Below are 24,859 nucleotides of genomic sequence, written 5' to 3'. Positions count from 1 at the left end.
TGCTGGTATGATGGTGACATAACTGATAAGAAAATAGTAAAAAAATGCAATAAACAGAAATCTTTCCAGTATATTTTGACTCATGTAGTCAGTGCTGTACTGCAGATATCAGAAAATAGCTGGAGATTTTTCTTTTCTGTGCACAAGGTTAAATCCGACTCTCTTATATAACTGTATATAACATGGACATGCCGCTTATGAACTTTGTTTCCACCAAGCTGCTAGGCTGGTACTTATTATGTGTTGTCTTAGTTGTAAAAAGTACTAGGAATATTTGAAATGCATTGTGTTGGCCAAGGGTTATTTTTGTTCTAGGCTTCTTACAGAGCTATAGTCTGTCAAAGGGCAGAGTATCAGATCAGGTTGAAGGGGTAATGTTTCCTTCAATTCTGAATTCTCTGTTTGTCTCTTGAATTAAAAGAAAGGTTTTTTGCGATGGCTTGTGGGACTCTAGCTAGAGGATGCTAATTAACTCTAGCGGATCTTATCTAGCCAAATCTCTGGGCATCAGTTTGCAGAGGTTCCTTTTAAAGTAAAACTTAAAGCAGTTTGTCTGTAAATGCTTAAATATTCCAGTGATTGTTCCAACAGTTCTGTATGCCTAGATTACTTCTGTTATTAGTTAAATTTGCACAAATGTCTGCTTTTTACACAAACTGGTAAGCTGGGTTTACAATTAGCCTGATAATGCCTAAAAGATAATGGAGCTTGACTCAGAATGACTGTCAGTAACTAGGACGGATCCTGCATTAAACTTTGTTGGATGCAGAAACACAGTTTCAAAAAGAGGATGCAAGTATGCTCTATGAAGTCTCACCTGAAGAGTAACTCCTATAAAAATATTGAGCTTATTCTCCACAAGTATTTTTATTATGAAATCCTGTACAGATACTTCACATATTTTAAGTATCAGAAAAGTACAACTGCATTTTCAGTGGGTTTGTAAAATGCTAATGAACCGTGGGAGCACTATTACTGGTTACTGGTACAGGAGTACCTGGCACAGAGGTGAATGCTGTTAGTATAGTTAATCCATCAGTTCAAATTTTTATTCTTTAAGTCTATCTAAAAAAAAAAGCTAATCTTTCCTGTGAGAGCCAGCAGGTTTGAGAGCAAGCCTGGAATCTCTGGTAGGGAAGAAAGCATCAGTCACTTTGTGAGGCCTTTACTTCCTCAGGCCCTTACCTTCACAGCAAACACGTTGTTTTACTCTCCTGTCATCGCACGCTCCTCATCTTTTTATTTAGCATGAAATACTGCCTTGTCTCTGTACCCAGTCTGGTACAGTACCTCCCTTTACTTTTTGATAGAGAACTTTTGGAAGCTGTTGAATTACAAACCTGAGGTGAGAGCCTGTGTGGTTCAGGCCAGAGTCCACAGCATTTCATATTATTACCCTTTGCACGTAGTTCACGTGACTGCTGTGTTCGTTAATTTACTATGGGCTGGTTATGTAACCTTGCTTCATGAAATCTCTTGAAGTTGAGACAGCACAAACTTTAGAATGACTTCTTGTTTTCATTTATTGTGAATTATAAATGAATTGCCAGTTCTTTCCTTCCCTTCTAATCCCATAAGGATATGAACCTGAAATCAACTTGTACAGTAGAGGCCCAAAACCCAGACGTAATGTAGATATTATGGTAACTGATACCTTGTAAAGGTTAACAAAACAAAACACTCCCTAAACCCAAAGAGTGGTTGTGTATGCATTCCTGCAGTAGGTAAATACAAGTAACTTTAATATAGCTCAAAATGGAAGTGGAGGGAGAGGGCCAGAGAAGAAATCGTTCTCTAAAGCAGGAGCAAGGCATTAAACTGAAAGAAATGAGAAAAGGGTTGTGTGTCTGGGGAGGGAAACCAAGTGTTTAGTTTTCATGTTTTTGTAACCATTGTCTTCTCGTTTCTTGAGTTGTATTTAAAATGAGTAATTTCTCCTGGCATCTCACACAATTTAACTATCCTAAAATACGTGGTTTGAAATATTCTTGTAGTAACTCAGTTGCTTCCAGCTGTAAGAGATAGAATGAATTTTAATTCATTACAGATGTTGTAAGCAGCTAATTTAAGATTATTTCTCTTAAAAGTAGCTACTACTGAGCCTTTTCACAAAAGGACCTGTTTGTCGCTAATGCTTGGTCATTTGTTGCTCAGTTTGCATGAACATTGTGTAGAGTAAGGAGAACTTCCTGTGTTTTGCCTTCGACAGTTCTTGCTTGGAACTAAATAATAGCCAAAGAACAAGTGCAAGATGTGAAATTTGCAGCCAAATGTTGTAAAATATCTGTATCTTCTTCTTTATACTGGCCTTTTATTTCCCGTAATGTTATCAAATCTTACAGGCTTCTGCTGCATTTACAACAAGAAAACAGGACAAAGTACAATGTTCTGGAGCAGTCAAAAATAAGGTTGTCATTTTAGTAGATTCAACTCTGTGCTGAGTGCCTAACAAAGTTTTGAATTTAGTGAACTATTTAATGCTTAAGGAACTTCATTAATTTTGGAGTCAGGAAGATCTTACAAATATTAAATATCTTTGCAGGAACACTTAGTCAGTCTGGATGAGCCAGCCTCGGAAGCTGGACAAGAAGCTCTGCTTAGACAAGAGCAAGCAAAAATCATTCGTTTTGAAAGGCAAGCGGAAGAGTTCCTCAATGCAGTCTTTTACAGAAAAGGTTGGTTTTAATGGGGATGGGGAAATGATATCTCTTGCTGGTCTTTTTGCATGCAATGCAGGTATCAAAGATCTGACGTTCAAGTTGTCATTGTGTGTGCAGTATTTCTCAGTTGTCTAATTTTATATATATATTTATCAAGAGCAAATATTGACTCTCAAATGATGTAGCAATACAACAGTGTGGGCTTGTGTCAGAGGAAGAGAGTGTAACATGTTTAACTCTAAAACAAATCTCTCCATGAGAACACTGGTGTTTTGCACTTTTGGAGGAATGACTCAGTTCTTACCCAGCAGAACTGTTGCCCTGAAACCAATGTTTAGGTGAGAGGGCTGTTTGGAAGAAAGGGCAAGTGGCAGTGGTGGTAGTAGATAGGTAATTTTAATTTATTTTTTTTTTAATGGGATGTGTACTAGTGCAGTTTTTCTTAAAGGTCAGCAGTCTTCTCACTAGGGTCTGTAGTGATTACCTACTCCACCTCTAGCAATCCACAGTATAAAATATTGTTGGAATAGTGCTAAGGGTGGGGGGGTATATGGAGAATTCAAAATGTGATGAGCAAAGGAATTGGAAAAATCAGTGTTGTAGAATATGCTGAGAGGAATAACAGTAGCTCAATGCTAGAAAATCCTCAAAACCTCTTCTGGAGAGTTATATCAGTTAAACTGCTCTTAGGAAGGCACAAAACTCATTTCACTGTTTTCTACCAGTCTGAAAAATGGGAATCCAGAGGTTGCTTCAAAATGCATCCTGAATGGAAGTAGACTGTACTTATCAGTCTAACCCATGTGTGAGAAAATCTGCCAAATCAGTAATTCTGACATGTCTGCTGGGGGACAATGCAAGGCTTCAGTTTAACGAACTGGTAATTGCTGTAGCCAGTCCTCAGCTCTTCTTCCTAGTGATCAAAATATTTAAAGGTGTTTTAAGCAGATAACAGTATCTTAACCTGTCTTTTATGACTCAAATGAATAAATACAAACTATATGTTGTGATGTACTGCATAAAGTATAGAAGTATGTGGGATGGTAGGAAGGATAGTTATTGCATTACTACTGATAGCTGAGATTATGCTTTTATTCCAAGTCCTCTTCAGTGTTTGGGTTTTTTTTTTTTTTTCTTTGAAGGTTAAGGTTTCCTTTTGCTTTTAAATTTATCCTATCTCTAAACCTGGAAGGGATTTAAGAAAACAAAAATCTAGAGAAAATACACTTTTTTCCATATTACTGTAGTGGTGAGAGAAAAAATTGCACTTCCATCACTTTCAGTTTGTTTATTAAAGACTTCAATCCCTTTAACATTTTTAGATTTTTATTTATGACCTGCATGTGTGTCTTATTAGAAATGCATACTTTCTTAATTGTTGGAAAACCATTGCCAGCTACTGTAGTATGCCAGTGGGGAGTTTAACACCTTGTCCGTGGTCAGAAGCACAGAATGAAGATAATGAAACCACTTCAGATGTCGAAGAATCTTTGAGAATTTTTTTAATATGCTCTTGCTTTCCTTCCTCTGGCGAGGCTGTGCTTGGTGCAAGAGTAATAAGGGAGGGGAAGAAGCCTGGCAGGAAGTTTCCTTAATAAATCATTGCCAAGCTTGGCTGTATTTAGATTTCTTGAAAGGTTATTCTAATTCGTGCCATTGTCATAAGATCCCCAGGCACTGTCATACCAAAGAGGACACAAGTGGTAGAACTCTGATACTCCTACGTTGTTCAGAGATGCTGGGCTTTCTTGGCTTCATGCCACCCATTAGTTGTGTTTGGGTTGTTTTTTTTTTTTTTCCTTTCCATCCTTATTGCTAGCAACATTTGAGACTGGTATATTGTAGCTCAGGCAGATCAGACAAAATGCAGATGTTCTGTGAGCAGATGCTTGTTGCGCATCAAGGACGTGCACTCATATACTTAACATACGTAGGTAATTAGCAAGATCAGCATACTTCCTGAACAAGTTTACCGTCCATTAATCTTACGTACTTTCTCTCTGCTTTATGCCCACATCACTCTGACTCAGTAACGCTTCTTTCAAATATTCTTACTTTCCAGTGAAAGCAGAGTGGTAGTACCTAGTTGCCTGTTTCCTTTACCTTGTGTCAGGATAGGACCTTCTTTTGATGGTTTAATGAAATCCTACTTTTTTTTTGTTTGATACTGCTCTTTTAAGATTTCAGTGTAGATAAAACACAAAAAAGCTATTAAGGTTTTAAAACTCTTGAGGTACTGCTTTAGACTCTTTGTAGCCGATAAATATTTGCTGTATTTTTCTTCTCTGAGGACTTCTATGTTTTAGTTAGTTTTATTTTTTTTTTCCAAAAAATATCTAGACATGTAGAGTCAAAATAAACATCTGGTTGACTTCAAGTGATGCTGCAGAAGCACCAGCAAATATTTTCAGCTCGCTTTTGAACAGCTTTAATCCTTAGTGTTCAGGTTTTATATTAAACAAGAAGCCTTTAATGTGCTACGTAACTACCCTTCTGCTTGGAAATTGAGTTTTGTGTCCCAAGTTAGTGAGTTTGTCTTGAGCAGCACTAGAAAGCTCTCGATAGTCACTCTGTGATGATTCTTGAAGTTGTGCATTACAAAGATGCATGGCCATAGACATATGTAGTATTTTCTACCTGAATTTGGAAATGCGTTCAGCTGTAAGCATTACCAAATTGTACATATGAACATGGGTGCACAGTAAAGTCATGATTTTTCTTCAGAAAACACAGGTGCCATAGAGCTCTGCATTCCTGCCAGCCACCCTTGTATGTGCTACAAGCACATGTTGAATAGTTGGTATCACTGTGATCATGCCATCCGTTTGTGCCCTTCTGGGCTTTCCTAGAGCCTTTCATAGGTCCTTCAGCAAGTTATAGTAGAGAGGTTAGAAAATGGAATAAATGTCACTACAGTGGAAGAAAGCCCCCACGCTTCTCCAGGCTTGTGTCTTTGTGGATAATTTGGGAAGAAAGTGAAGTATAAATGTACCCAAATTTAATTCTTGGCAGCTTCTTAAAACTCCCGCGCCTCAACCTTAGCAACAATAAAACATCCTGTAGATTTTACAAGAAAATGATTACCTATTGACATAAATAGAAGTTTACAGCTATTATACCCCTATAAGAATACGCACGGTGACTGTCTAAGGTCTTAGCTTTAGAAAGCTGTGCTTAGCAGGAAAGAATTTGGGCTTGGTAAGCATTTAAAGCTCAGAATGGTTTTTCATCAAGAGACATAGTAGCTGCTTACTGCTGCTCTCTGATTTGTGGGCAACTCCATGCTCAAACCTTCATGTCAGTCATCCTTTACAGATAACTAAAGCTGGTTTGTTGGATTGATGCACTTTTGACAAAAATGGGGGCAAAAGGCAAATTTAACACTGAAATGTCCCACAGATGATTTTGCTAATGCTTCTAATAGTTCAGTCTCAATAGATTACCTTTCAACCTGGGCAATTTCTTTAAAGAGGAAGTAAACACTTTTCTGTTGTTCCCTTGGAGAGCTGCTTTTAAACATTTGTTGGGTCTTCTACTGCGCAATTTTCTCTGAATGTTTCTTCAGAAATAGAAAATCAAGCCTTTTGAGCCATTTCTGGAGTTGTGTGGTTGTGTTGTTTTGTTTGGGTGAGTGAGTTGGGATTTTGTTTTTTTTTTTCTGTTTGTTTGTTTGTTTTAAACAAACACAACAAAAAACCAAAATCTGGCCAGAGAATACAATCAGTTTTTGAGGCAAAGTGGCAGGACTTAGCTTCTGTGATTTAGAGTTATGGATTTGATTGGGTTACCCACATCCCCAAATACCTTTGTATTTATACACTATTTCATATAAATAAATTGGAATGTCTACCTGTTCCATTTCACATTTCTTACTAATAGATTTAGCAGCTTTTCTGGAAATACAATTACTTTTCATGTGACACATACTGGTTTTTTGTATATGTGAAAATTCTTTGGGTAATTCCTGATGCTGCATTGATAACAATCATAGAAATGTCAAAAGGAATAGACAGAATGTTATGGAAGACACTTGAACGTTTGATCTTCATGTGAATTATTTTGAAGAATCAGAACTAGAGGGCTTTATTTCTCAGTAAACTTGTAGGGGACTGCTGCAACTTTATTCTCCTTTCTCCCCTTCTGTAGGTGCAGGTAAGTTACTCATTTCTTCCACTGAATAACCTGTTCAGTTTTTTTGGAATGAGCTTCATTACTTGGTGCTTTTCTTCATGGGTCTAGCTCTTCTTTCCATTTCCACACCTCTTAAAGGTCAGATATATCTATATTTGAAAACAAAAGATGAGATTGCATATTTCTCTTAGGAAGTTGTTATTTTTTGGAAGGTTGTACCAGAATTGGTAATGGTTCTTGTTCAGCTGTTCTAAGACTAAAGTACATTTTTCTACAGAAACGATTTTATCTTTGGCTTTCTTCCCCACCCCACCTCATTTTTATTTTTTTTAATAAACAATGACTTAATATAAAAGCTGTTTTACTTGAAGTGCTTCCTTAAAAAAAAATCTCTAATATTTACAGACAGTCCTAGGGTCTCTGACCCCAATATTCCCCTAGTGGCCCGTGAGATCATGCAGCGAATGATCCGACAGTTTGCTGCTGAATATACCTCAAAAAATAGCTCTACTCAGGACTCCAGCCAGCCCAATAGCACAAAGAACCAAAGCCTGCTGAAAGCATCTCTGGTCGCCTCCTCTCCCACGGCTGCAACTGCTCAGAACCCTGTGCTCAGCAAACTTCTCATGGCTGACCAAGACTCACCTCTGGACCTTACTGTCAGAAAGTCTCAGTCAGAACCTAGTGAACAAGGTAGGACTCTTATTAGTGTCTTGCATCCTACGGCAATCCGTTAATGGCATTCGTGTTGCAAAACCAGATAATTAGAAAGCTGCACTTCTACATAAAATGTAAAGTGGAAAAGCGGTAGATGTTTTTTACAATAAAATAATGACTAGCTAGGTGTGGCTGGGAGAGAATAGACTTCTTGAAATAATGTAGGCCCATAGACATGAGTGATTCTTCTGAAGAAGGGCAAAGGGGGTGGATATGCTCCAAACTCTGGAGACAACTATGCTGTCCCTTCTTGGAGCTGCAAGAAGCAGTTTGCCAAAATAGACTGTATGCTTGCTGATAAGGCAAGTTCACATGGTCATGAAAACCATAATGTTGTCTCCTTTCTGAAGATGAGTACCCAGTCTGACCGAAGGACTGATTGATTTTCTTTCTGGTCATAGTGTGAAAACAGTATCTTTTAAAAAGTCTGTAAGAAATTGCTTTGTGTGAAGGCTGAAAAATGATACCCATGAACCGTAGAAAACTTCCAGGTTTATGCGTTTGGAAGGAATGTCTCTTTTCTACCTTAAAAATAGACTTGTTCTGCTCAGCACAGATTGAATAACTTGTAACAGTGTTGCAGAGCCTGTTTTAATATGAAAACCTTGTTTTCCATCACAAATGTTTTTTTTAACAAGCAAATTCTGTGTGTCTATAGTATGGATTGGGGTTTTTTCTGAAACTGTTGAATAGAGGTTATAAGTGTATCGTACCAATAGGATTAAAATTAGCCCCTTTACCCTTCTTTAGAAATGTGTGTCTGAAATCATTCTATCAAATACAAAGAGGCTGTCCATCCTCAAGTGGAAACGGTGCCTTTAAAAACACAAGCCTTTTGCTAGCTATACACATCTATAGGTATCCCTTTATTCTTTGAACTTGGGTTTATGAAGTCTTTTGTAAAAAGGTTAATTTTATGTGTCCAACAATATGCAGCTTGGGCATCTGGACACTTATTGCATATCGAGTACTTACTGAAAGTTGTCATCACACATCAGTTACAAAGGACCTGTACATTTAGCTGACAGGCATTTGTTTCTAGCAAATTTTAGAAATGTATTTCATGAGTGTCCTTTGCATTTACGGTTATAAACGTTAAACTGTTCTCATTGTGAAGCTTTTTGCTGAAAGAGAGAGGGAAAGAATCAGTTCTGCTGCTTTTTTTTTTTTTTTTTTTTTAATTGGAGGATTGTATGGTGAAGAAGAAAGCATATACATGAACTTTTTTTTAGCTACCATGTGACGAAAAAGCTATAAGATCATTTATAATGTTCATAACACTTGTGGAATTAGAACATGTGCATATTAACTTACAGAGTAATCTGTTTGGTGTAATTTTTTTCCAATTTACGTTTAAAGTAATTGGGAAGAGATTTTGTCGAACTGGTTAGGGAGAGATTTAAGAGGCTGTCATAAAAGACTGCTAGTGGTGCTTATTGTTGTATTTCTTTCTAGTGGGTTAAGAGGAACCCAGCTAGTTGTAAACTTTTCCACAGGGTATGAGGCTGACCCTACTTGCCCTTGGAGACTTCTAGGTCATAATGACCCTTCTGACGGAGGAAGTGTGGATGCAGTGCTCTGGCAGCAGCCTGTGCTGTTCAGTATAGCCTCTTGAAAAGGAGGTGCTACTTGATCCAGTCTGTGTATTTTGTGGCCACATAAGTGTTGTTCAAAAGGAAAATCGAATTCTCTGCTTAAGTTTGGGTTATGGTGTGTTCCCAAATGCAGTGGGTGGAACAGCTTTCTGTAAGTTAATTCTAGTTCACTGTTTATCATGTTTTTTCTCCATATGTCAAATGAGAACTTTAAGCAATATGAAGCCATCTTACATTGTTCTTGTGTTGGGTGGTATTTACTTGATTAGATGGAATGAGCAAGGAGCTCTGAAATGTCTCTAGTTTACCTTACCAACAGGTTTCATTTATCTTTGCCTCAGAAATTCCTTGTTTCAAAGCTTCCAGAAGCCATGCTGCTTCTATGACAATGTTGCCCTTTTTAAAATGACCAGAATTTCAGGTGGTTTCAGTACACTGGGAGCAAGGCTTTTCTAGCAAAAAGTGCTCCCTTTTCAGTTGCCTAGAAATGCAGAGTTATGTAAGGGCTTGCAGAGAAGCATGGGTGAGCATGAGGAAGTGCCATTAGTGAGAATGGAAGAAGCAGTCTAACAGGAAAAACAATCTGGTGAATGGAAGAAGAGAGGGAGTAAAATAGCACAATAGAGAGGGGAAAGGCAGCAGCTTTGCCAGTAGGAACCCATTGGAGACACGGAAAAAAAGATCAGGCTAGCTGCCAGGTGAGGAGGAGTCTCACGTTTATGTGTGTGTGTGTTCATTTGAAAATTAGTTTCCAATATGAAATTCTCTATGAATTTTCCTATGGAGATTCGTATTTAAAAAAACAACAAAAAAATTCAAATACTGGCTTAAAGCCCTCCTTTAAGAGGGGGGATATCTCAGGAATTTGAAGATTGTCTCATTTCGGGACCACTGAGGGTTAATGTGATAGGCTGTGATGTATCCTGAACTGTCATTTGTAGGTCATCTTTTATTCTCTGACTCTTGTAACAGGTGCACTTTGAATTTTGCTGATTTTTCTTGTGACTTCTGAGGACTATGTTGAAGTCACTTGTAAGCCAAATTGCAAGCAAACAAATCCAAGCCTTGGTTTGTTTAAAAATAAAATAAAATAGAAAATGCTGTGTGCTAAATATGACTTTAGCCCAAAGGACTTATTTTGTCAAGGGACAACGTGACTGATCCTGCCTCTTCAAACACTGAAGTCATTCTTCTGTCTCTACAGACGGTGTGCTTGATTTATCCACTAAGAAGAGTCCTTGTGCCGGCAGCACCTCTCTGAGTCATTCTCCAGGGTGCTCCAGTACTCCAGGAAATGGGTAAGAGAAAGCAACTTACTATGACCTTTTAAAACTGTCTTTTACTAAACATGTGTGCTTATCTCCTGTTAATTTTTACTTACTTTTGGTTTAACCCTTTGGAGTAATGTGTTTTTCAACTTGTACATTTGGCAAATACCTTCACCTCACCGCCAAATAAGAGTTGTTGCAAACTGAGACAGGTTTAACTTGCAGTTAAGAACTCTGGTAATCTGTTATTTTGGCCAATTTAGCATTTGGCCAAAGATCCTTCTATTACCTGCTTCTTGGGTTTAGTGGTAAGTGATGCCTGTGGAGATGCAAGTTCAGTTAAATTTATGGAGTCTTAGAGGATTTGCAATACAATTTAGACTTCATTTCACTTAGGAGAAAGTTAGCTAACAGGGAAGTTTATTTCAGAGGTAGCAATTATTTGGGTGATGAACCAAGCTGAATTAGATTTGAATCACTGCATGCTCTTTGTTAATATTTCCTACCATAAATCACAACTTAAAAAAAGAAAAGCAGCCAGAGGAGGAAGTCTGGTAGTTCAGAAAACTTCAAATATGGCTTTTTGGATTTGCGATTGTACTGTAGCACTGAATGAGGGTTTCTTGTTTGTTTTATTTTGTTTTCTTTTTTAAATAAAATCTGTGGCGTACTACTCTTGCTTAATTAGTTCAAGATGTGAAAGAATGTTAGATCACAAAATTTCTTTTAGGTTTCATATTTCTAATGGTCACCGTTTGCATACATTTAGAAACCCTTTACTCTTAGTTAGGATTGAATTGTGCTGGAGAGGCTGACTGGGAGTAAGAGGGATTTTGGGTGTTGATGGCAAAATTTTACCTTGAAGCTACTTGGAAGAAGTAATTTTTTTAGTGAAGTACAGAAACAATACATGGTTTAAACTGCTATTTAAATGTTGGATTAATCTTTACAATAGCCTTTGAAAAACTTGAAATTTTAAACTAACAACCCACCACCACCACCAATCCCATGTACTGCTAACAGCTGATTTAACTTCTGCTTTTCGCTTTGGGAAAAATATTACTGTCTCAAATTTCTCTTGTCAAGATTACTTTTCCATTTAATATTTCTATTAATAAGACACTTCAATCTTTGTTTAAAAGTTAGCCTTCATACTTCTTCACAATTCTTTAGCATAAACCTTCCCTACCAGCTCTTCTCTTTCAATTCTGAACAAGTTATTTCCAGCTTTATTTTCCTAGCAAGGCAGCAGAAGCCACTGGGGCTCTGTATTGTTTGTTACCTTGTTTGTGTATTAAGTAAGGGCCGAAGTCCAACACACAGGGATGACAGGGCCAGCATCTGGCACCGTCCTGATCAGTTCTGTAGATCCAGGGAGGATGCGGCATGCTGACACCTGTGGTTACTTGTACAGGTGTGTGGTACGTGGGGGTGACTGCAGTCTGTCTAGCTTCCATGAAATCAGGTGTGACCCTCTGTCCTAGTTAGCTGCCAATATGACCTTTATTTAGGTGTAGAATCACTGGTGCACATTCTGATGCTGATACATGCTGTAGGAGGGGCATAGAATGCACATTGCTTGAGAGAGTTCTCTGGAATAGCAAAATTGCATTCATTTCTCTGGAATTTGTTCTGAATCCTTGTTGACTCTTGTTACCCACTTCAACTGTGACCTGTTCCATCCTGGAGAGAAGCTAGCAGCATATGTATCAAGCACTGTGTGTGTTATGTGCCAGATCCTTTCAGTGAATGTCTTTTCTCTAAAGACTTTTTTTTTTTTTTTTAAATCCAAATGTCACGTTAAAAAGAATAATGTAGCTTTTTCAGTAGGACATATCCTATCCTTAAATAATGCTGACTAAGAGGGCTTTACACCAATATAATGTCCCAGAGCATTAAAGTAGAATTGCTTACTAGTCTCTTTGTTAATCTGTATGTTGAATGTGGAAAGGTTTGGGGGTGATTTTGAAACCAGTGTGACTTAGTGACTACAGGGGGCTAAGCAAGCAAGCAAAACATTAAAATATACGTGTTTATCTGCAGTAGTAGTACTTTGTGTCCTAGAAAGAACACTTGTGACAAAAGGAAAATGGTAAAAATACATACTGCTTTTTTAACCCTTGATCTGGATGACAGTTGGAACAGATCTTTTTTTTTTTTTTTTTTTATGATTTTTTTTTTCCTAGCTATGCTATATATCAAAAGAGAATCAGGGACATGTATGTTTGCAATTAGTTATTAAGAGAGCAATTTGGTAAGTCTAGTGTAATGCAGTGTTTTTCTCTGTGATCTGCAGTATCCCAGCTTTCATATTTGGTGCTTAATGAAAGTCAAGCAAATACTCTCGAGGCCTGCTAAGCATTTTTTTTTTTTTTTATCCTGAGCAGCAAATCTTCAATATGATGTAAGCGGACACCATCCAAGGTTTCCACCTATGTGTAGATACTGCAGGTGGCCGTCATATTTGCATGTTGAATATGTTGCACTTTGGCTTACTCTTTTATTACTGTACTTGTTTAGTGGTAACGTCACACCAGTAACACAGTTGTGTGTAGATCTATGGCGATTGATTACTACTTTGTAATTAAGGTGCTATTTTCAGACGCTTGCGCGAAGTCTTTTCTACTCCGAGAATTTGTGAACCCAACCAGAGACCAGCCAACAGGTTTCATTTTTCTTTGCCCAAAAAGCTTCTCTTTTTTTGTGAACAAGTTTTAAAACTGACTGATGCTGAGACTTTAAAAAAAAATAAATTAAAATAATAAAATAAAATAAAAAAAATTTAGAGAAAAATAAATAACACAAAAAGTGATGTTACCCAAGCAAGGCCTTCTAATAAAGGAGTGGCCCCCTCACCCATCCCTCCCTACCTGTGCAAGTCCTGCTCACATCAGTTTCCTTCCATCCAATTAGGCGACCTGGGAGACCCAGCCAGCACCATCCGGAGGGACTACAGAGTGGTGATGGGGTACCTCCAAGAAGCTTGCAGGATGGAACCAGGGAAGGTTATGGCCACTCCACATCTCTTAAAGTACCACTGGCTCGATCACTCCAGATTAGTGAAGAACTGCTGAGCAGAAACCAGTTTTCTACGGCTGCCAGCCATGGGCCATCTGGACTACAGAATCATGGACAGCACTTAATATTATCCAGGGAGGCTTCTTGGGCAAAACCACACTACGAATTCAATTTCAGCCGCATGAAATTCAGGGGAAATGGTGCACTCAGCAACATCAGTGACCTTCCTTTTCTTACAGAAAACTCTGCCTTTCAAAAAATGGCACTTCAAACTAAACAGGATGGGAAAAAGGACGTGAGCCATTCATCTCCTGTGGATTTAAAGATACCACAAGTTCGAGGCATGGACCTTTCATGGGAGTCCCGCACTGGCGACCAGTACAGCTATAGCTCTTTGGTAATGGGTTCACAAACGGAGAGCGCGCTTAGCAAAAAGTTAAGGGCTATCCTTCCAAAACAAAACAGGCGAAGTTTGCTGGATGCTGGACCAGATTCCTGGGGCTCAGATGCTGAGCAGTCTACCTCTGGACAGCCATATCCCACCTCAGATCAAGAGGGAGATCCTGGCTCCAAGCAACCTAGGAAGAAAAGAGGGAGATACAGACAGTACAACAGCGAGATACTGGAGGAAGCAATCTCTGTGGTTATGAGCGGGAAAATGAGTGTTTCCAAAGCTCAGAGTATTTATGGGATCCCCCACAGTACACTGGAGTACAAAGTTAAAGAGAGGCTGGGCACTTTGAAAAACCCTCCAAAGAAAAAAATGAAATTAATGAGGTCGGAGGGACAGGATGTTTCAGTAAAGATTGAATTAGATCCCCAGGGAGAAGCAGCACAAAGTGCGAATGAATTGAAAGATGAGTAGGGATGTTGTAGAGTGCCAATTACTTTGCAAACTGGGTGAGCACTACTGCATAGTTCAACCACCACTGAGCGCACCTGATTCTCCTATTTACTGCAATGCTCTTTCCTTTGCAGTTTAGCATAGACTTGTGTGGACGCAGGTGAAAGGTGTGCTCTGAATGTCACATTTGTAAATTTTTCTAACCTGGTATGGTGCAGTTTCCCTCCTTCACCTGCCCACTACCACCTTTTTTTTCCTTTTTTTTTTGGGTTGGTCCCCACCCCCCACCCCCCCTTTTTGTTTTTTTCTTTTGCCTTTTGCTTGTTTCTCTGTAATAGAGAGTTGAGTTACCTCACAAAGAATGCAGATCTGTGGAAGTGGACATCTTGCCTGTAGAGCCTGCCTGAACTTCTGGTATTGGATTTTTGGTGTCTGCCTTTATAGAAATAAGTCCACTTTGTTAAACTGATACTCTCCTAAAACCAGGCATTTTTTTGAATGAGAATCAGACTGTCATTCTTCAAAATGTTTTGGAAATCTTTTTCCTCCTCCTTTTCTTTGATCCAGTTGATTGAAAGATTTAAGCTAAATCAAGTTATTTAGGAATGGTACCTCTCTTGAACTCAGAGATTTGTTTATTAGATGGATAATCAATTGGGTCTGATTAGGCTCTCCACTATTTTCTTTCCAAATTAAATATACTTAACCATTCACTGCCTGCTTAGTGCTCACCCGGAGGGGAGGGGAGGGAAAAACGTACATACACTACCTTCAGAATATGTCAGTTAATTATTTGTAACACTACCTTCACTGTAATTTTGTTTGATGTTTTTGAAGGGTGATATTTAGACTCACCTGCTTGAGGATGTAGCCTTATCTCACGGAAGACAAGCTTCTCACAGTCAGGAGCAGTCAGGGTACACTAAATGATGTATTAGGGTATGCCTCATTATAACAGAACTATGGTTCTTTGTGACCTTTATGCTTTTTACAGACTTGATTCTGAGTTTACTAAACTATGTGGTTCCAACAACTAGTTTAAACGACTCTAATCTGGGGAAGGGGGATTTGTGTAACAAACTACTGTGATATTGCAAAAAAGAAAAAAAAAAAAAAAAGAAAAAAAGCCCACAAAACGGTGATTTCAAACGTTACAACCTCAGTAGTCTGCCCAAATATCCACATTAGTGAAGGAGCTTGTTAATGTTCAGGGAAGAAGTAAAACACTGGTAGCCTGATCTAATTCAGGTTCTGCATCATATCTATCTGAAATACTGTCAGGGTCGAACACTCAATGAATGGGTGTTTCCTTTTTAAATATTACAGTTGCCAGTAGCAGGATTTAATCTAAATCCTGCTTTTTTGTTGTTGTTTTTATTTAATCTATTTTGATAGTGGTTTAGCACATGCTAGAATAAACATTTAAACACCGTAAAAGCACTCCGTAAACCACAATTCCAGTTTTTTCAATATGATGATATTGTTATGATTATATGGAGTTCCAGGATAAGTTTTGTACAGAACCTTTATCTTTGATACTTTCTGCAGGAGTGGTCAGTAACTAGGTGGAGCTTACTGGACTTACCACAGAATGACCAAATCAGAATTGCTGGTTCTTCAGGTAGAAACAATTTGGTCTTAATCTGTGCAAAAGGTAGATAGAATTACCTTTTTTTTTTTTTTTTTTTTTTTTTTTTTCCCATTTGCACAACCAAAAGAAACATTGCAGTTTTTGTGTGAGAGCATTAAGTGATGTCAGTGACTGAAAGTGGTTTCTCAAAGTTCATGGGAGGGTGGCTTAGATAGCCCTAGGGATGCTGAATGACTTCTGGAACAGTTGATTCTATTAGCCTCTCCCCCTCCCCAGCAACTTCATATTTTCAAAGGTTAGGCACACCATTGCTGTCGTTTTAAATATGCACTGCTCATTCTTAAAACAGACTGGGCATTTGGCCCCAAGTACACTTTGGTTTTGTTTACTTAATATGTTTTAGTACTCAAAATCCTGGTTCCTCATAGCTCTGTAGTTGTCATCTTGGCATTTAAAGCAGTTTAAGCTCAGTAGCAGTATATAAACTCTGCAATACGTTCCAGTTTAGCTGGTGATTGCAATAAAGGCGCAGTTAAACGTGTGGTTTCATCTGCTGTTGGAGGTTATGGTAGAAAGTTTGCTGCAAGATTAAAAAAAAAAAAAATTAACACAGTTTTACTGTTCAGAGAGGTTTAACCTTTTGCAGTTGTCTTTATTTAAGCAACGAGTTGAGTTTTCTAAAACTTGTCCCTGTAGTGTATGTGAAGTGCTCATTTTACTAACCTAAATATTTTGTATGTGTATGTTTAAGTGGGTGACAATCGTGCAGCAGAAAAATGGTGTGCCTACCCTTTAATGCTGCAGTTTTAAAAAAGAATTTGTCTTGTCATTTCAGACTGTAGGCTAAGAATTGTAAATAGATAGTGAGAAGTTGAGTACTCTTTATTTGCTTTGGTTAGAAAGTGGATTTTTTAAAAAGAAAACCAACAACAAACCAAACACGTAACTTTCTCAGTTTAAATGTCCTGAGACCTGAAGATTGTAATACTCATGTCTGCAAAGCTTTTAAACACAACACTTGATCTGTGATAACTTAATATTCAGGTAATCTTTCTTTTTCGAGAAGCTTTTGAACAACCATATTTCCTCCAAAGGTCTCTGTTTAAAAAGGAAAAAAAAGAAAAAAATTGTAGATTATTTTTTAAGCACTAATTGCATTACGTTGGTAACTGCAATATGAAATAGCCATTATTGTTTTGTGAAGCATGGTTGAGATTAGTTAGTGGTCCCTTTTTAAAATTTCATGAGCCTCTCAAAAAATAAAAACAAATTTAAAAAAAAGCTGCTGAATATTCAAAAGATATATATTTTACCTTATTGTAGGTTTTGTAAATTTAGTCTGTAATATTCAGGTGCACCTTTTAATGTTACCTTTTTGTTTCAAACTCCCATCTAATGTATTTTCTCTGAGGTGATTCATCACGTAAGACTAGTATCACTCTTAAGTGCTGCAGTGATCACTAATGTTTTGTTTCATTTTTCACTACATACTTTTACAGGCGCTTTCAGTGTAGCTAACTAGTAGTATTTGGGATCATTTTAAATATATGATTGGAATTAATGTTTGTCCATTAGCATGCTTAATTTTCTGCTGACCAGCAGTTTGCATGGCCAAAATCCCTGGTTGACCATATTTTGGTGTGGGAAAGTGTGGTTCACTGCTGTCTTTGTAACAAAAGCCTTGTTTCTCATGTTATTTCTGGTAAGTGGATGCTTATGTTACTTGGATCACTTGGACAGGAGAGAAGGTTTAGAATCTTTCTCCTGCTGCTATTTGAGATTGCATTAACGTGTAACATAGACAAACTGCAACCCTGTGACAAACTGCAACCCTGTAGAAATCGAGATGTCATTAGGAGGAGGCCTTTCGGGTTTTTTTCGTCACTAGTTTTCTCTTATTCCCGAGAATGTCCATCCGATGTAGTTATTGGACTTAACAGTATTGTTGTGTACTACGTTGATGTAGCTGAAAAAGCCTGACAGCAAGAAACTGTGAATAATATTTGTGGCAGTCTCTGAAAACTAGTTTTTCAGTCCAAGTATCATGAAGGAGAATCCCTCTCCCCTACCCCATCCTAGAAAAGTAATTTTATATTTTGTGTGTATAAAGTTTTAAGAATCAAGTTTCATATTGTACTGAAGTTTAGGTGTCGCTTGGTAAATCTTTGCTGCAGCATATAATTGAAGATGAGTAAGGCTTAGTGTGGTAGGGGTCCTGGTGTGGAGTTAATTATCATACAGTTCTGGTGAGAAAGCCCAACATGTATGAAATGTGTCCCTTTTTTTTTTTATTTGGACTTGTAAGATGTAAAAGTGCTTTTTTAGAACTCTGACCTATTACAAACTATTACCTCACTTTCAGCCAGCTGGATCCTCATTCCACAGTGTTGTAGGCATTATTGTGGCCGTAATGCTTGAGTACAGCTATAGAGTTGAACGTTTCTGGTTATATATTGTAGGGATGCGTTTCTGGACTCGTTTTAATTTCTGTCAAAATATACTTTTATTTTCCAGTCATTCCCTGATTTTTTTTTTAAAGGCTCAAGACAATTTCCGTTAGAATTTCTCATTTTTTCCCTGTTGCACAGGAGAAGTTGTTGCATAAGCAATACAGGTATGCCCTTAATTTCTCCTTGTTGCAGAACTCATAATTTGATGCGTGTATTACCAACCCTATTGCTAGACCTGAAGTCAAACTCTGAGTTTTCATGGCAATTGGAAAACAAATGATTTTTAACAATGTAGGTGTACAGGTAGAATAGTGCCCCTAATAAGGGATCACATTCAGCTTCGGTGTTCTCATGCAGTTCCTATACCACCTTTTTTGTAGAGCTTTGCAGTGCTCAAGGGTATTCCTAAACATGGGAGGCAACTGCCCATGTGTTTATAGACCAGTTAAGAGAAGACAAGGAATGGTCTGTGCTTTGTCTTGTGGCAGGCCGACATCTGAGTCTAAATATTTCTTTCATGGAAACCTGAGAGTACATTGCCTTCCCCTGGAGATTCGCAGGAGCTGGCAAAGCGATTCAGGGGCTTTAGGGTTGAGTAAGCTTTGTGTAGATTGGAACAACTTTTAAATTGCGGTTGAATTGCTTTTTGTATCATCTGCAACAATTGGTATACAGGCAAAACTGGAATTACCATGTGTTTCTTTCCAGTTTACTTTGAAGTAATGCTCTTAAGATGTCCTTGAGTCTTACAAGAAGAACACAGTGTCCGAGGAGTGCAGGGAACACTGTGCTGTTCCCTTTTTTCTCAAAAACAGTGTGGCTACATCTGTAATGTAAAGAGCTCTTTCTTCAGTGAAGACAAAATTTTAACACTTCAGTGTAAGAATGCATAGACTTGTTGCAGTCCAAACTGTTACGAAGGCAAAATTATTAACCTGTACTGAAAGCTTTGTCACAATAGTTTAAATAGCTTAAGTTCTCTGCCAAATGTTAGAGGTAGAAGGGAGGTGGTTTCCCTCATATTCATGAGGATCAGAAACTTCTAGGTTTTCCTCACAAACGTTTCAGAAACTAAATGTAATTGCAGTCTAGGTCAATGTTGCTTTTTCTTGGCACCAGTAGATAATGTTGACTAATCTAGGTTTAAAAAGCTGTACCTAAAAAAAAAATACTGTTTTGAGGCTAGTTTTGGTACTATAATTTCCACTTGATCTCGAATTATATTGGAAACTCAGTAATGAAAACCATCAGAAACCTGAAAATGTGTGCTGCTAGTTATACGCAGTTCTGATGGATGTAGCAAATAAAATAGGCACTGCAGTTACTCATTTCAAATTACCTAGTGGATAAATACGATGTACTGTGATGATCACCAAGCAGAGAGATATTGTGGACTCAAAGTGATCTGTAGATCCACTCCACATGTACCAGAAAAACCTGTTAAGTAGTTACAGCATTCCAGTGTCCATCTCTCTCCCTTTCTCCTGTTCTTGCTTTGGTTGGGGCCAAGTCTCAATACTAGTGTTACAGCAGCAGTTTTGGACTTCATGTCCTATCGATTTATGCCTATATTCAGGTATTGTCATGAAAACCTTCATATTAAGAGAGCTTTATTTAATCCTCGCAAAATTCTCTTAGCCCAGTTGCAAAATCAGTTTTCCTGGGCAACGTATTTGGAGGAGGGATTTTTTCGGCCTGTCCAGGGCATTTCATTCACCTTCTCAGAAACAAGCATCCCCTCCCTTGCCCCTGTGCTTGTCTCTACTGAATTGGTAAGTATAATTTAGAAGGACTCAAGATGATAACTCTACCTTATGGAGCAGGGATTAGGACACAGACTTCATTCTGACTGGAACAGGAAAAGTTAATATCAGAAAACAATTTATATAGTCATCACCTAGTACAGTCTAACAATGCTTTTTCCTGCTTGGAAGTAATGAGGACATTACTACAGCTACTAATACAGTTTACCAACTACTTGGTGCTACATTTCTAAATTATTTTTGCAGATAATATTTTTTACGCCTGCGTGAAAGCATGTAAACTTTACTCTCACTATAAAAAGCACTTGTCTGACCTATTCTAAAGTACCAGAAAAGGGATAAGTAACTGCAGCACTTTTTCTGTTACAATGCCAGAGTCTTAATTAAATCTGGTCTTCAGGTTATGAGATATATTAAACGTACAATCTAGGATCATTAACGGCTTTTCAGGTCAGATCAGAAGTTCTCTTGGGAGACTAATCTGTCTTTTAAAGACTAATACAACAAAATATTCTCAAGTTCAGGCAGGGGATGTATATATACATGCCTGATATTTTTAACTATTCATTTCAATAGGCCATTTCAGGGCTTGATATTTGGAATCTGGGATGATGGGTAGGGAAAGGGAAGTTTCCCAAACTGAAAAATCATTTTGGACCATTGTTTAATGTTCAGTTTGAAAACTGTATCATGAGAAAAATGGGTAGGGATTCTTTCTCCCTTATGCCTTCAGGGAATGAGTAGTATTTAGAATCTCTGGCTGAAATTCAAGCCTTTTTACCATGTAAATTTTTAATATAAACTCATTGACATGCTTTTTACATCTGAGGACTGAAAATGGATCTTAATGTTTAAGTTGTGGAATGGTATATTTCTTAAATGAAGGGGGAACATTAAAAAAATAGATTAGAATACCAGCATTAGTGAGCTTAAGGAATTTTAGTATGTAATAGCAAAGTATAGCAAAGTATTTGATTAAAAAAATTAATCTTGAATTGCTAGTCTGTAACTAGGTGCATTCTAATTTAGCAGGTGAATATTCTTTACTTACCGATATATGATGGGCTTTTTGCAAATAGAAACCTTTATCTGAGTCCCATGTGTTGCTTGTACTGATGGGATGTATGCTTACAGCAGCTTACTGCTGCTTTAAAATGTATAAAATATGTTTTGAGTGTTTGCTCATAACTCTTTCTAACCTCCACTTGTTAAATTGTCAGACATTGGTATTTTATCAGTCCGCAATGTAAGTTTAAACTAATGTTCTTAGGAATCCAACTTGTACACACACTGTTTAAAAACCCTCAGGGACAGTTTACACACTATCCTCACTCAATTCAGGTACTTGTACTCTCTTCTTAAACCTAGCAGTGACTTGTATTTTGTTTTGCTTTTCTTTTGACGTGCTGATAGCACATCCTTGATGAATGTCAACTTAAAACTCAGTTCAGGTATCCAGGTATAACTCAGCCAAACGGATTTTAAAGCTGCATATTTACTCTCCAGCACACAGTGCCTCAGACACTTATAGTGGCATTCTGTATATTCAGTTATTACTACTGAGCAGATCGCGTGGGGGTTCCTGGTATGTATTGTAAGAAATTCCTATGTATATTATATAATATGTATTATATTATATACATATATAGTATATATGTTATCTTAAACTTATATATTTTAAATGCCACTACTAGCCAGCGCAGCTAAAAGTGAAATACATTCCCAACTGCTTCTGCGAACGGCAGAGGCAGCATCTTAACGTGGCTCTTGCTTCTCTCTCACCATAACTACTTCTAACCTCAAGCACGGGTCCTTGGCTGTCTGACCTCTACACTCTAGTTATGCAATGTCCTTAGAGAATTCTGTGCACTGGCCACTGTGATGGAAACCAATGGGCCGGGAGTGCTTTGAGTTTATTAGTAATTGTTCTGCCAAAGTTGGTGTTCGTATGACAAGCGTGTAAACCTGTCAGATAATCAGCAGAGGTCCAAGTCGGTAACGGTGTACGTCATGGCTTCCACCTAACGGTAGGACCAGACCCTCAGCAGGTGTCTCCTCTCAAATACCGAGCTCTAACTCAGAACGTGTTGGCACTTAACATCTGTAGTGGCGGGCCCCTGTGCTGCGCTCGCGAGGAGGTGAAACTTTAAAGTAAAATCTGCTGTTCTGCTTTTGCAGTGATCTGTTGGCAGTTGCAAGTCAGCAACACCTCTGCTTCATTATTTGACACTTTACATCTAAAAAGTCTTCTCTTTCTATTTATGTAACCCATAGTCTTTGAAGAGTATGGAAAATGGCATTTCTCTCTGACCTCTAGAAGTTCAAGTGTCATGGGAAAAAAAACAGGAACCCCCCCCTCCCCTTTACTCTTATGGACCTCATTTCAATATACTGTTTACAGTTTGACGGAATTGTATAATTTAATATTTCTCTTGTACTGTAGTTTATATTTATTTACAGATTTTTTTTGTACTGTGTGATTTGAATTTTTTGTTCCTTGCTATGATCAATGTTTTATGTAGTAGAGCACTTATGATCACAAATTAAGGTTTTTGGTTTGATTGCACTACATTAATTTTTTTTAATGCAGTTCTGATTTTTTGACTGGACTAAATAAGCTGTGTCTTAATGTATGTGATAAGTACTTTTAAATTTTTATTTCATGTGGTCCATTTATTTTTTGCATTGTATGTCAAAGCGCTAATTCTCTTGTTGTGCATGTGTAAGATTTAATGGCTCCATTGTATTATTTGACCATGTCATTTTGGAAACACATTCCCAGCTGTAACGTTGTGTATGGTAGTTTTCACTGGATGCTAGACTTTTCAAAACCACTATTCTTCTAATAAATTTTGTTGTGAAAAACTTTAAGGGGTTCTAATTCTGTTGTTTCTAGTGTGCTTTCTAAATGTCTGCACTAATGCGGAATGCAAACTATCACAAACTGAGAGGAGCAGGGGAGGAAGTGAAAATAGAAGGTAAAGCAAACTCTGGCCGAAGGATTGAGCTTCAGAGTCTCCGAACTCTGTTTGGTTCTTGTCCTAAATAGGATTGGCAATTAAAGCTGCTCTAGGAGCAGGGTCGGGAATACATGTGAAAGCTGAAACGCGGTCTCGTGAACTCCCGTACTCTAATTTGCTCTTCCCTACTGGCCACCTTAATTTCTTTGATGGTAAATAATTTATCTGGTGAAGAACAAACAGTCTCTCAGGAAAGGGGGTGAAAGAGCGATGTAGGCTTGTTCATTGAGCACTTAGTAGTGAGTCAAGGTAGGAAGGGTGGTGATAAAAGCCTGGCTGGGAACCCTGGCTGTTGCCTGGCGGGTTCGGTTTGGCTGGTCCCTTGGGTTTCATGGTGGAGCAGCGCTTTTTTGAGCAGCTGGGTCGTGTACTGTAGAGGACGGGACCAGGCTGAGGGAGGTTGCTTAGCTGCGTGCTTGCACCAGTAGGCACTGGTGTTGCTTTTATTCTCTCTGCAGCCACCAGCTCTCCCTCTGCAGAGGGGGCAGGTCCCCAGCTCCCGATTAACACAGGGAAAGCTCCAGCAACTCTCTCCTGCTGTCCTCCTGCACAGGGGTGCAAGGCAAATTCAGCAGGCACGCCATGCTGCAACTGGCCCTTGTTTGAGACCCCTTGTTTACTTGCTCTTGGCCGTACTTTGGGTTGAACTACTTTTGACGTTATGCATTATTGATACTTGAAATGCTGAATGCTAAAAAGTAGGTTACAGTAAGTGCTGTATAATGGAACCCATGTGAGTTTAGGCATTTCTGCTAACCTTTCTGTTCGGTCCTAGGATAATTTTGAGGGCGATGCATAGGGATTTCCTGGCTTTAGGAAAACTTACAATGCTGCACACTCTCTAGCCCAGGTTTGTTTTCTCCTGAGAAACTGTCATTCTCAGCTTGTGTTATTGTAAAGTAGGCAAATTCAGGCTTGCGTTTGCTAACGTGATTTTTCAGTGCACACACACACCCCTTCTTTTTTTAAGATACTTAAATAGCTGTTAGATTATAAACTAACTATTGTATTCCTTGTATACTAACACTGGTATTAAAAGCAAAAAGCAAAATGGAAAGGTAGCTGGGTCATTGGTTTAGCTTTGCTGGGCAAATCTCTCGTAATTTAAAAACTTGGTTTGACTAGAGACTGCATCTTACACATACTCAGGAATAGTGAGTCTTTATGTGTAAATAGCTTGAAAGCCTTGTGCTGTAAACTAGCATTTATCATATTTTTTTGGGTATGTCTGAATACATCTGTCAAATCTATGAAAATAGCCTTTAAAAGTGATGAACCATATTTCCATCTGCCATTCTTTAGGATGTATTACGCTCAGCAAGCGTTTCCCAGAACATTTTTAATCAACACTTTTAGTTCTGCGACTATCAGAAATACCAAGTTTTTCTGGTTTTCCTGGAGGACTTGCTGATGGTCTCTCACTGTTAAGCTGAAGTTGTTCAGCCTTAAAGGAGCACCTTCTCAAATTCTTCTTTTAAAGCTGTTTTCTGTAGTACAAATACATATCATGATGAGAGTGCGCAAGATGTTGCACCCAGACCCAGAAAGAAGCATCCATGGCGTTGTCACAGAAGTAGAAAAGAAACATAATTAGGCCTGTTAGCTTAAAAAGTCTACTGCTAATTTACCTCGGCTTGTTTTGACTTGGGATGGGTTTTGAGCTGCTCCATTTTGTGCTGCTTCCATTACTGGAAGAGGCAGCTGCCTCTTCCGAACCTGCAGGAGCATATCTGGTCACCTTCTGAAGTAACACATCCTCCGTGGAACAGCAGTGGACTGTACCCCCACATACGCCTCGTTCA

General features: G+C 38.3%; 1 protein-coding gene across 5 annotated transcripts in view; it reads left to right on the top strand.

Moving 5' to 3' along the window:
- Positions 1-24,859, top strand: part of LCOR (ligand dependent nuclear receptor corepressor) — an 87,514-nt gene that overhangs the window by 38,861 nt on the left and 23,794 nt on the right. For 3 of the 5 annotated variants that reach the window (XM_037399244.1, XM_037399246.1, XM_037399247.1), the window contains exons 4-6: positions 2,543-2,675; positions 7,197-7,484; positions 10,308-10,401. In XM_037399244.1, coding sequence (XP_037255141.1) covers positions 2,543-2,675; positions 7,197-7,484; positions 10,308-10,401 — 515 coding nt within the window. Of the gene's footprint in view, positions 1-2,542; positions 2,676-7,196; positions 7,485-10,307; positions 10,402-13,284; positions 22,909-24,859 lie in introns of those variants that run through there. The other 2 variants (XM_037399248.1, XM_037399245.1) reach the window with 2 other exon arrangements.

The sequence above is a fragment of the Falco rusticolus genome, chromosome 9 (assembly GCF_015220075.1).
Source record: "Falco rusticolus isolate bFalRus1 chromosome 9, bFalRus1.pri, whole genome shotgun sequence".
NCBI classification, from domain to species: domain Eukaryota; kingdom Metazoa; phylum Chordata; class Aves; order Falconiformes; family Falconidae; genus Falco; species Falco rusticolus.
This window is presented reverse-complemented; position numbering and strand designations above follow the sequence as displayed.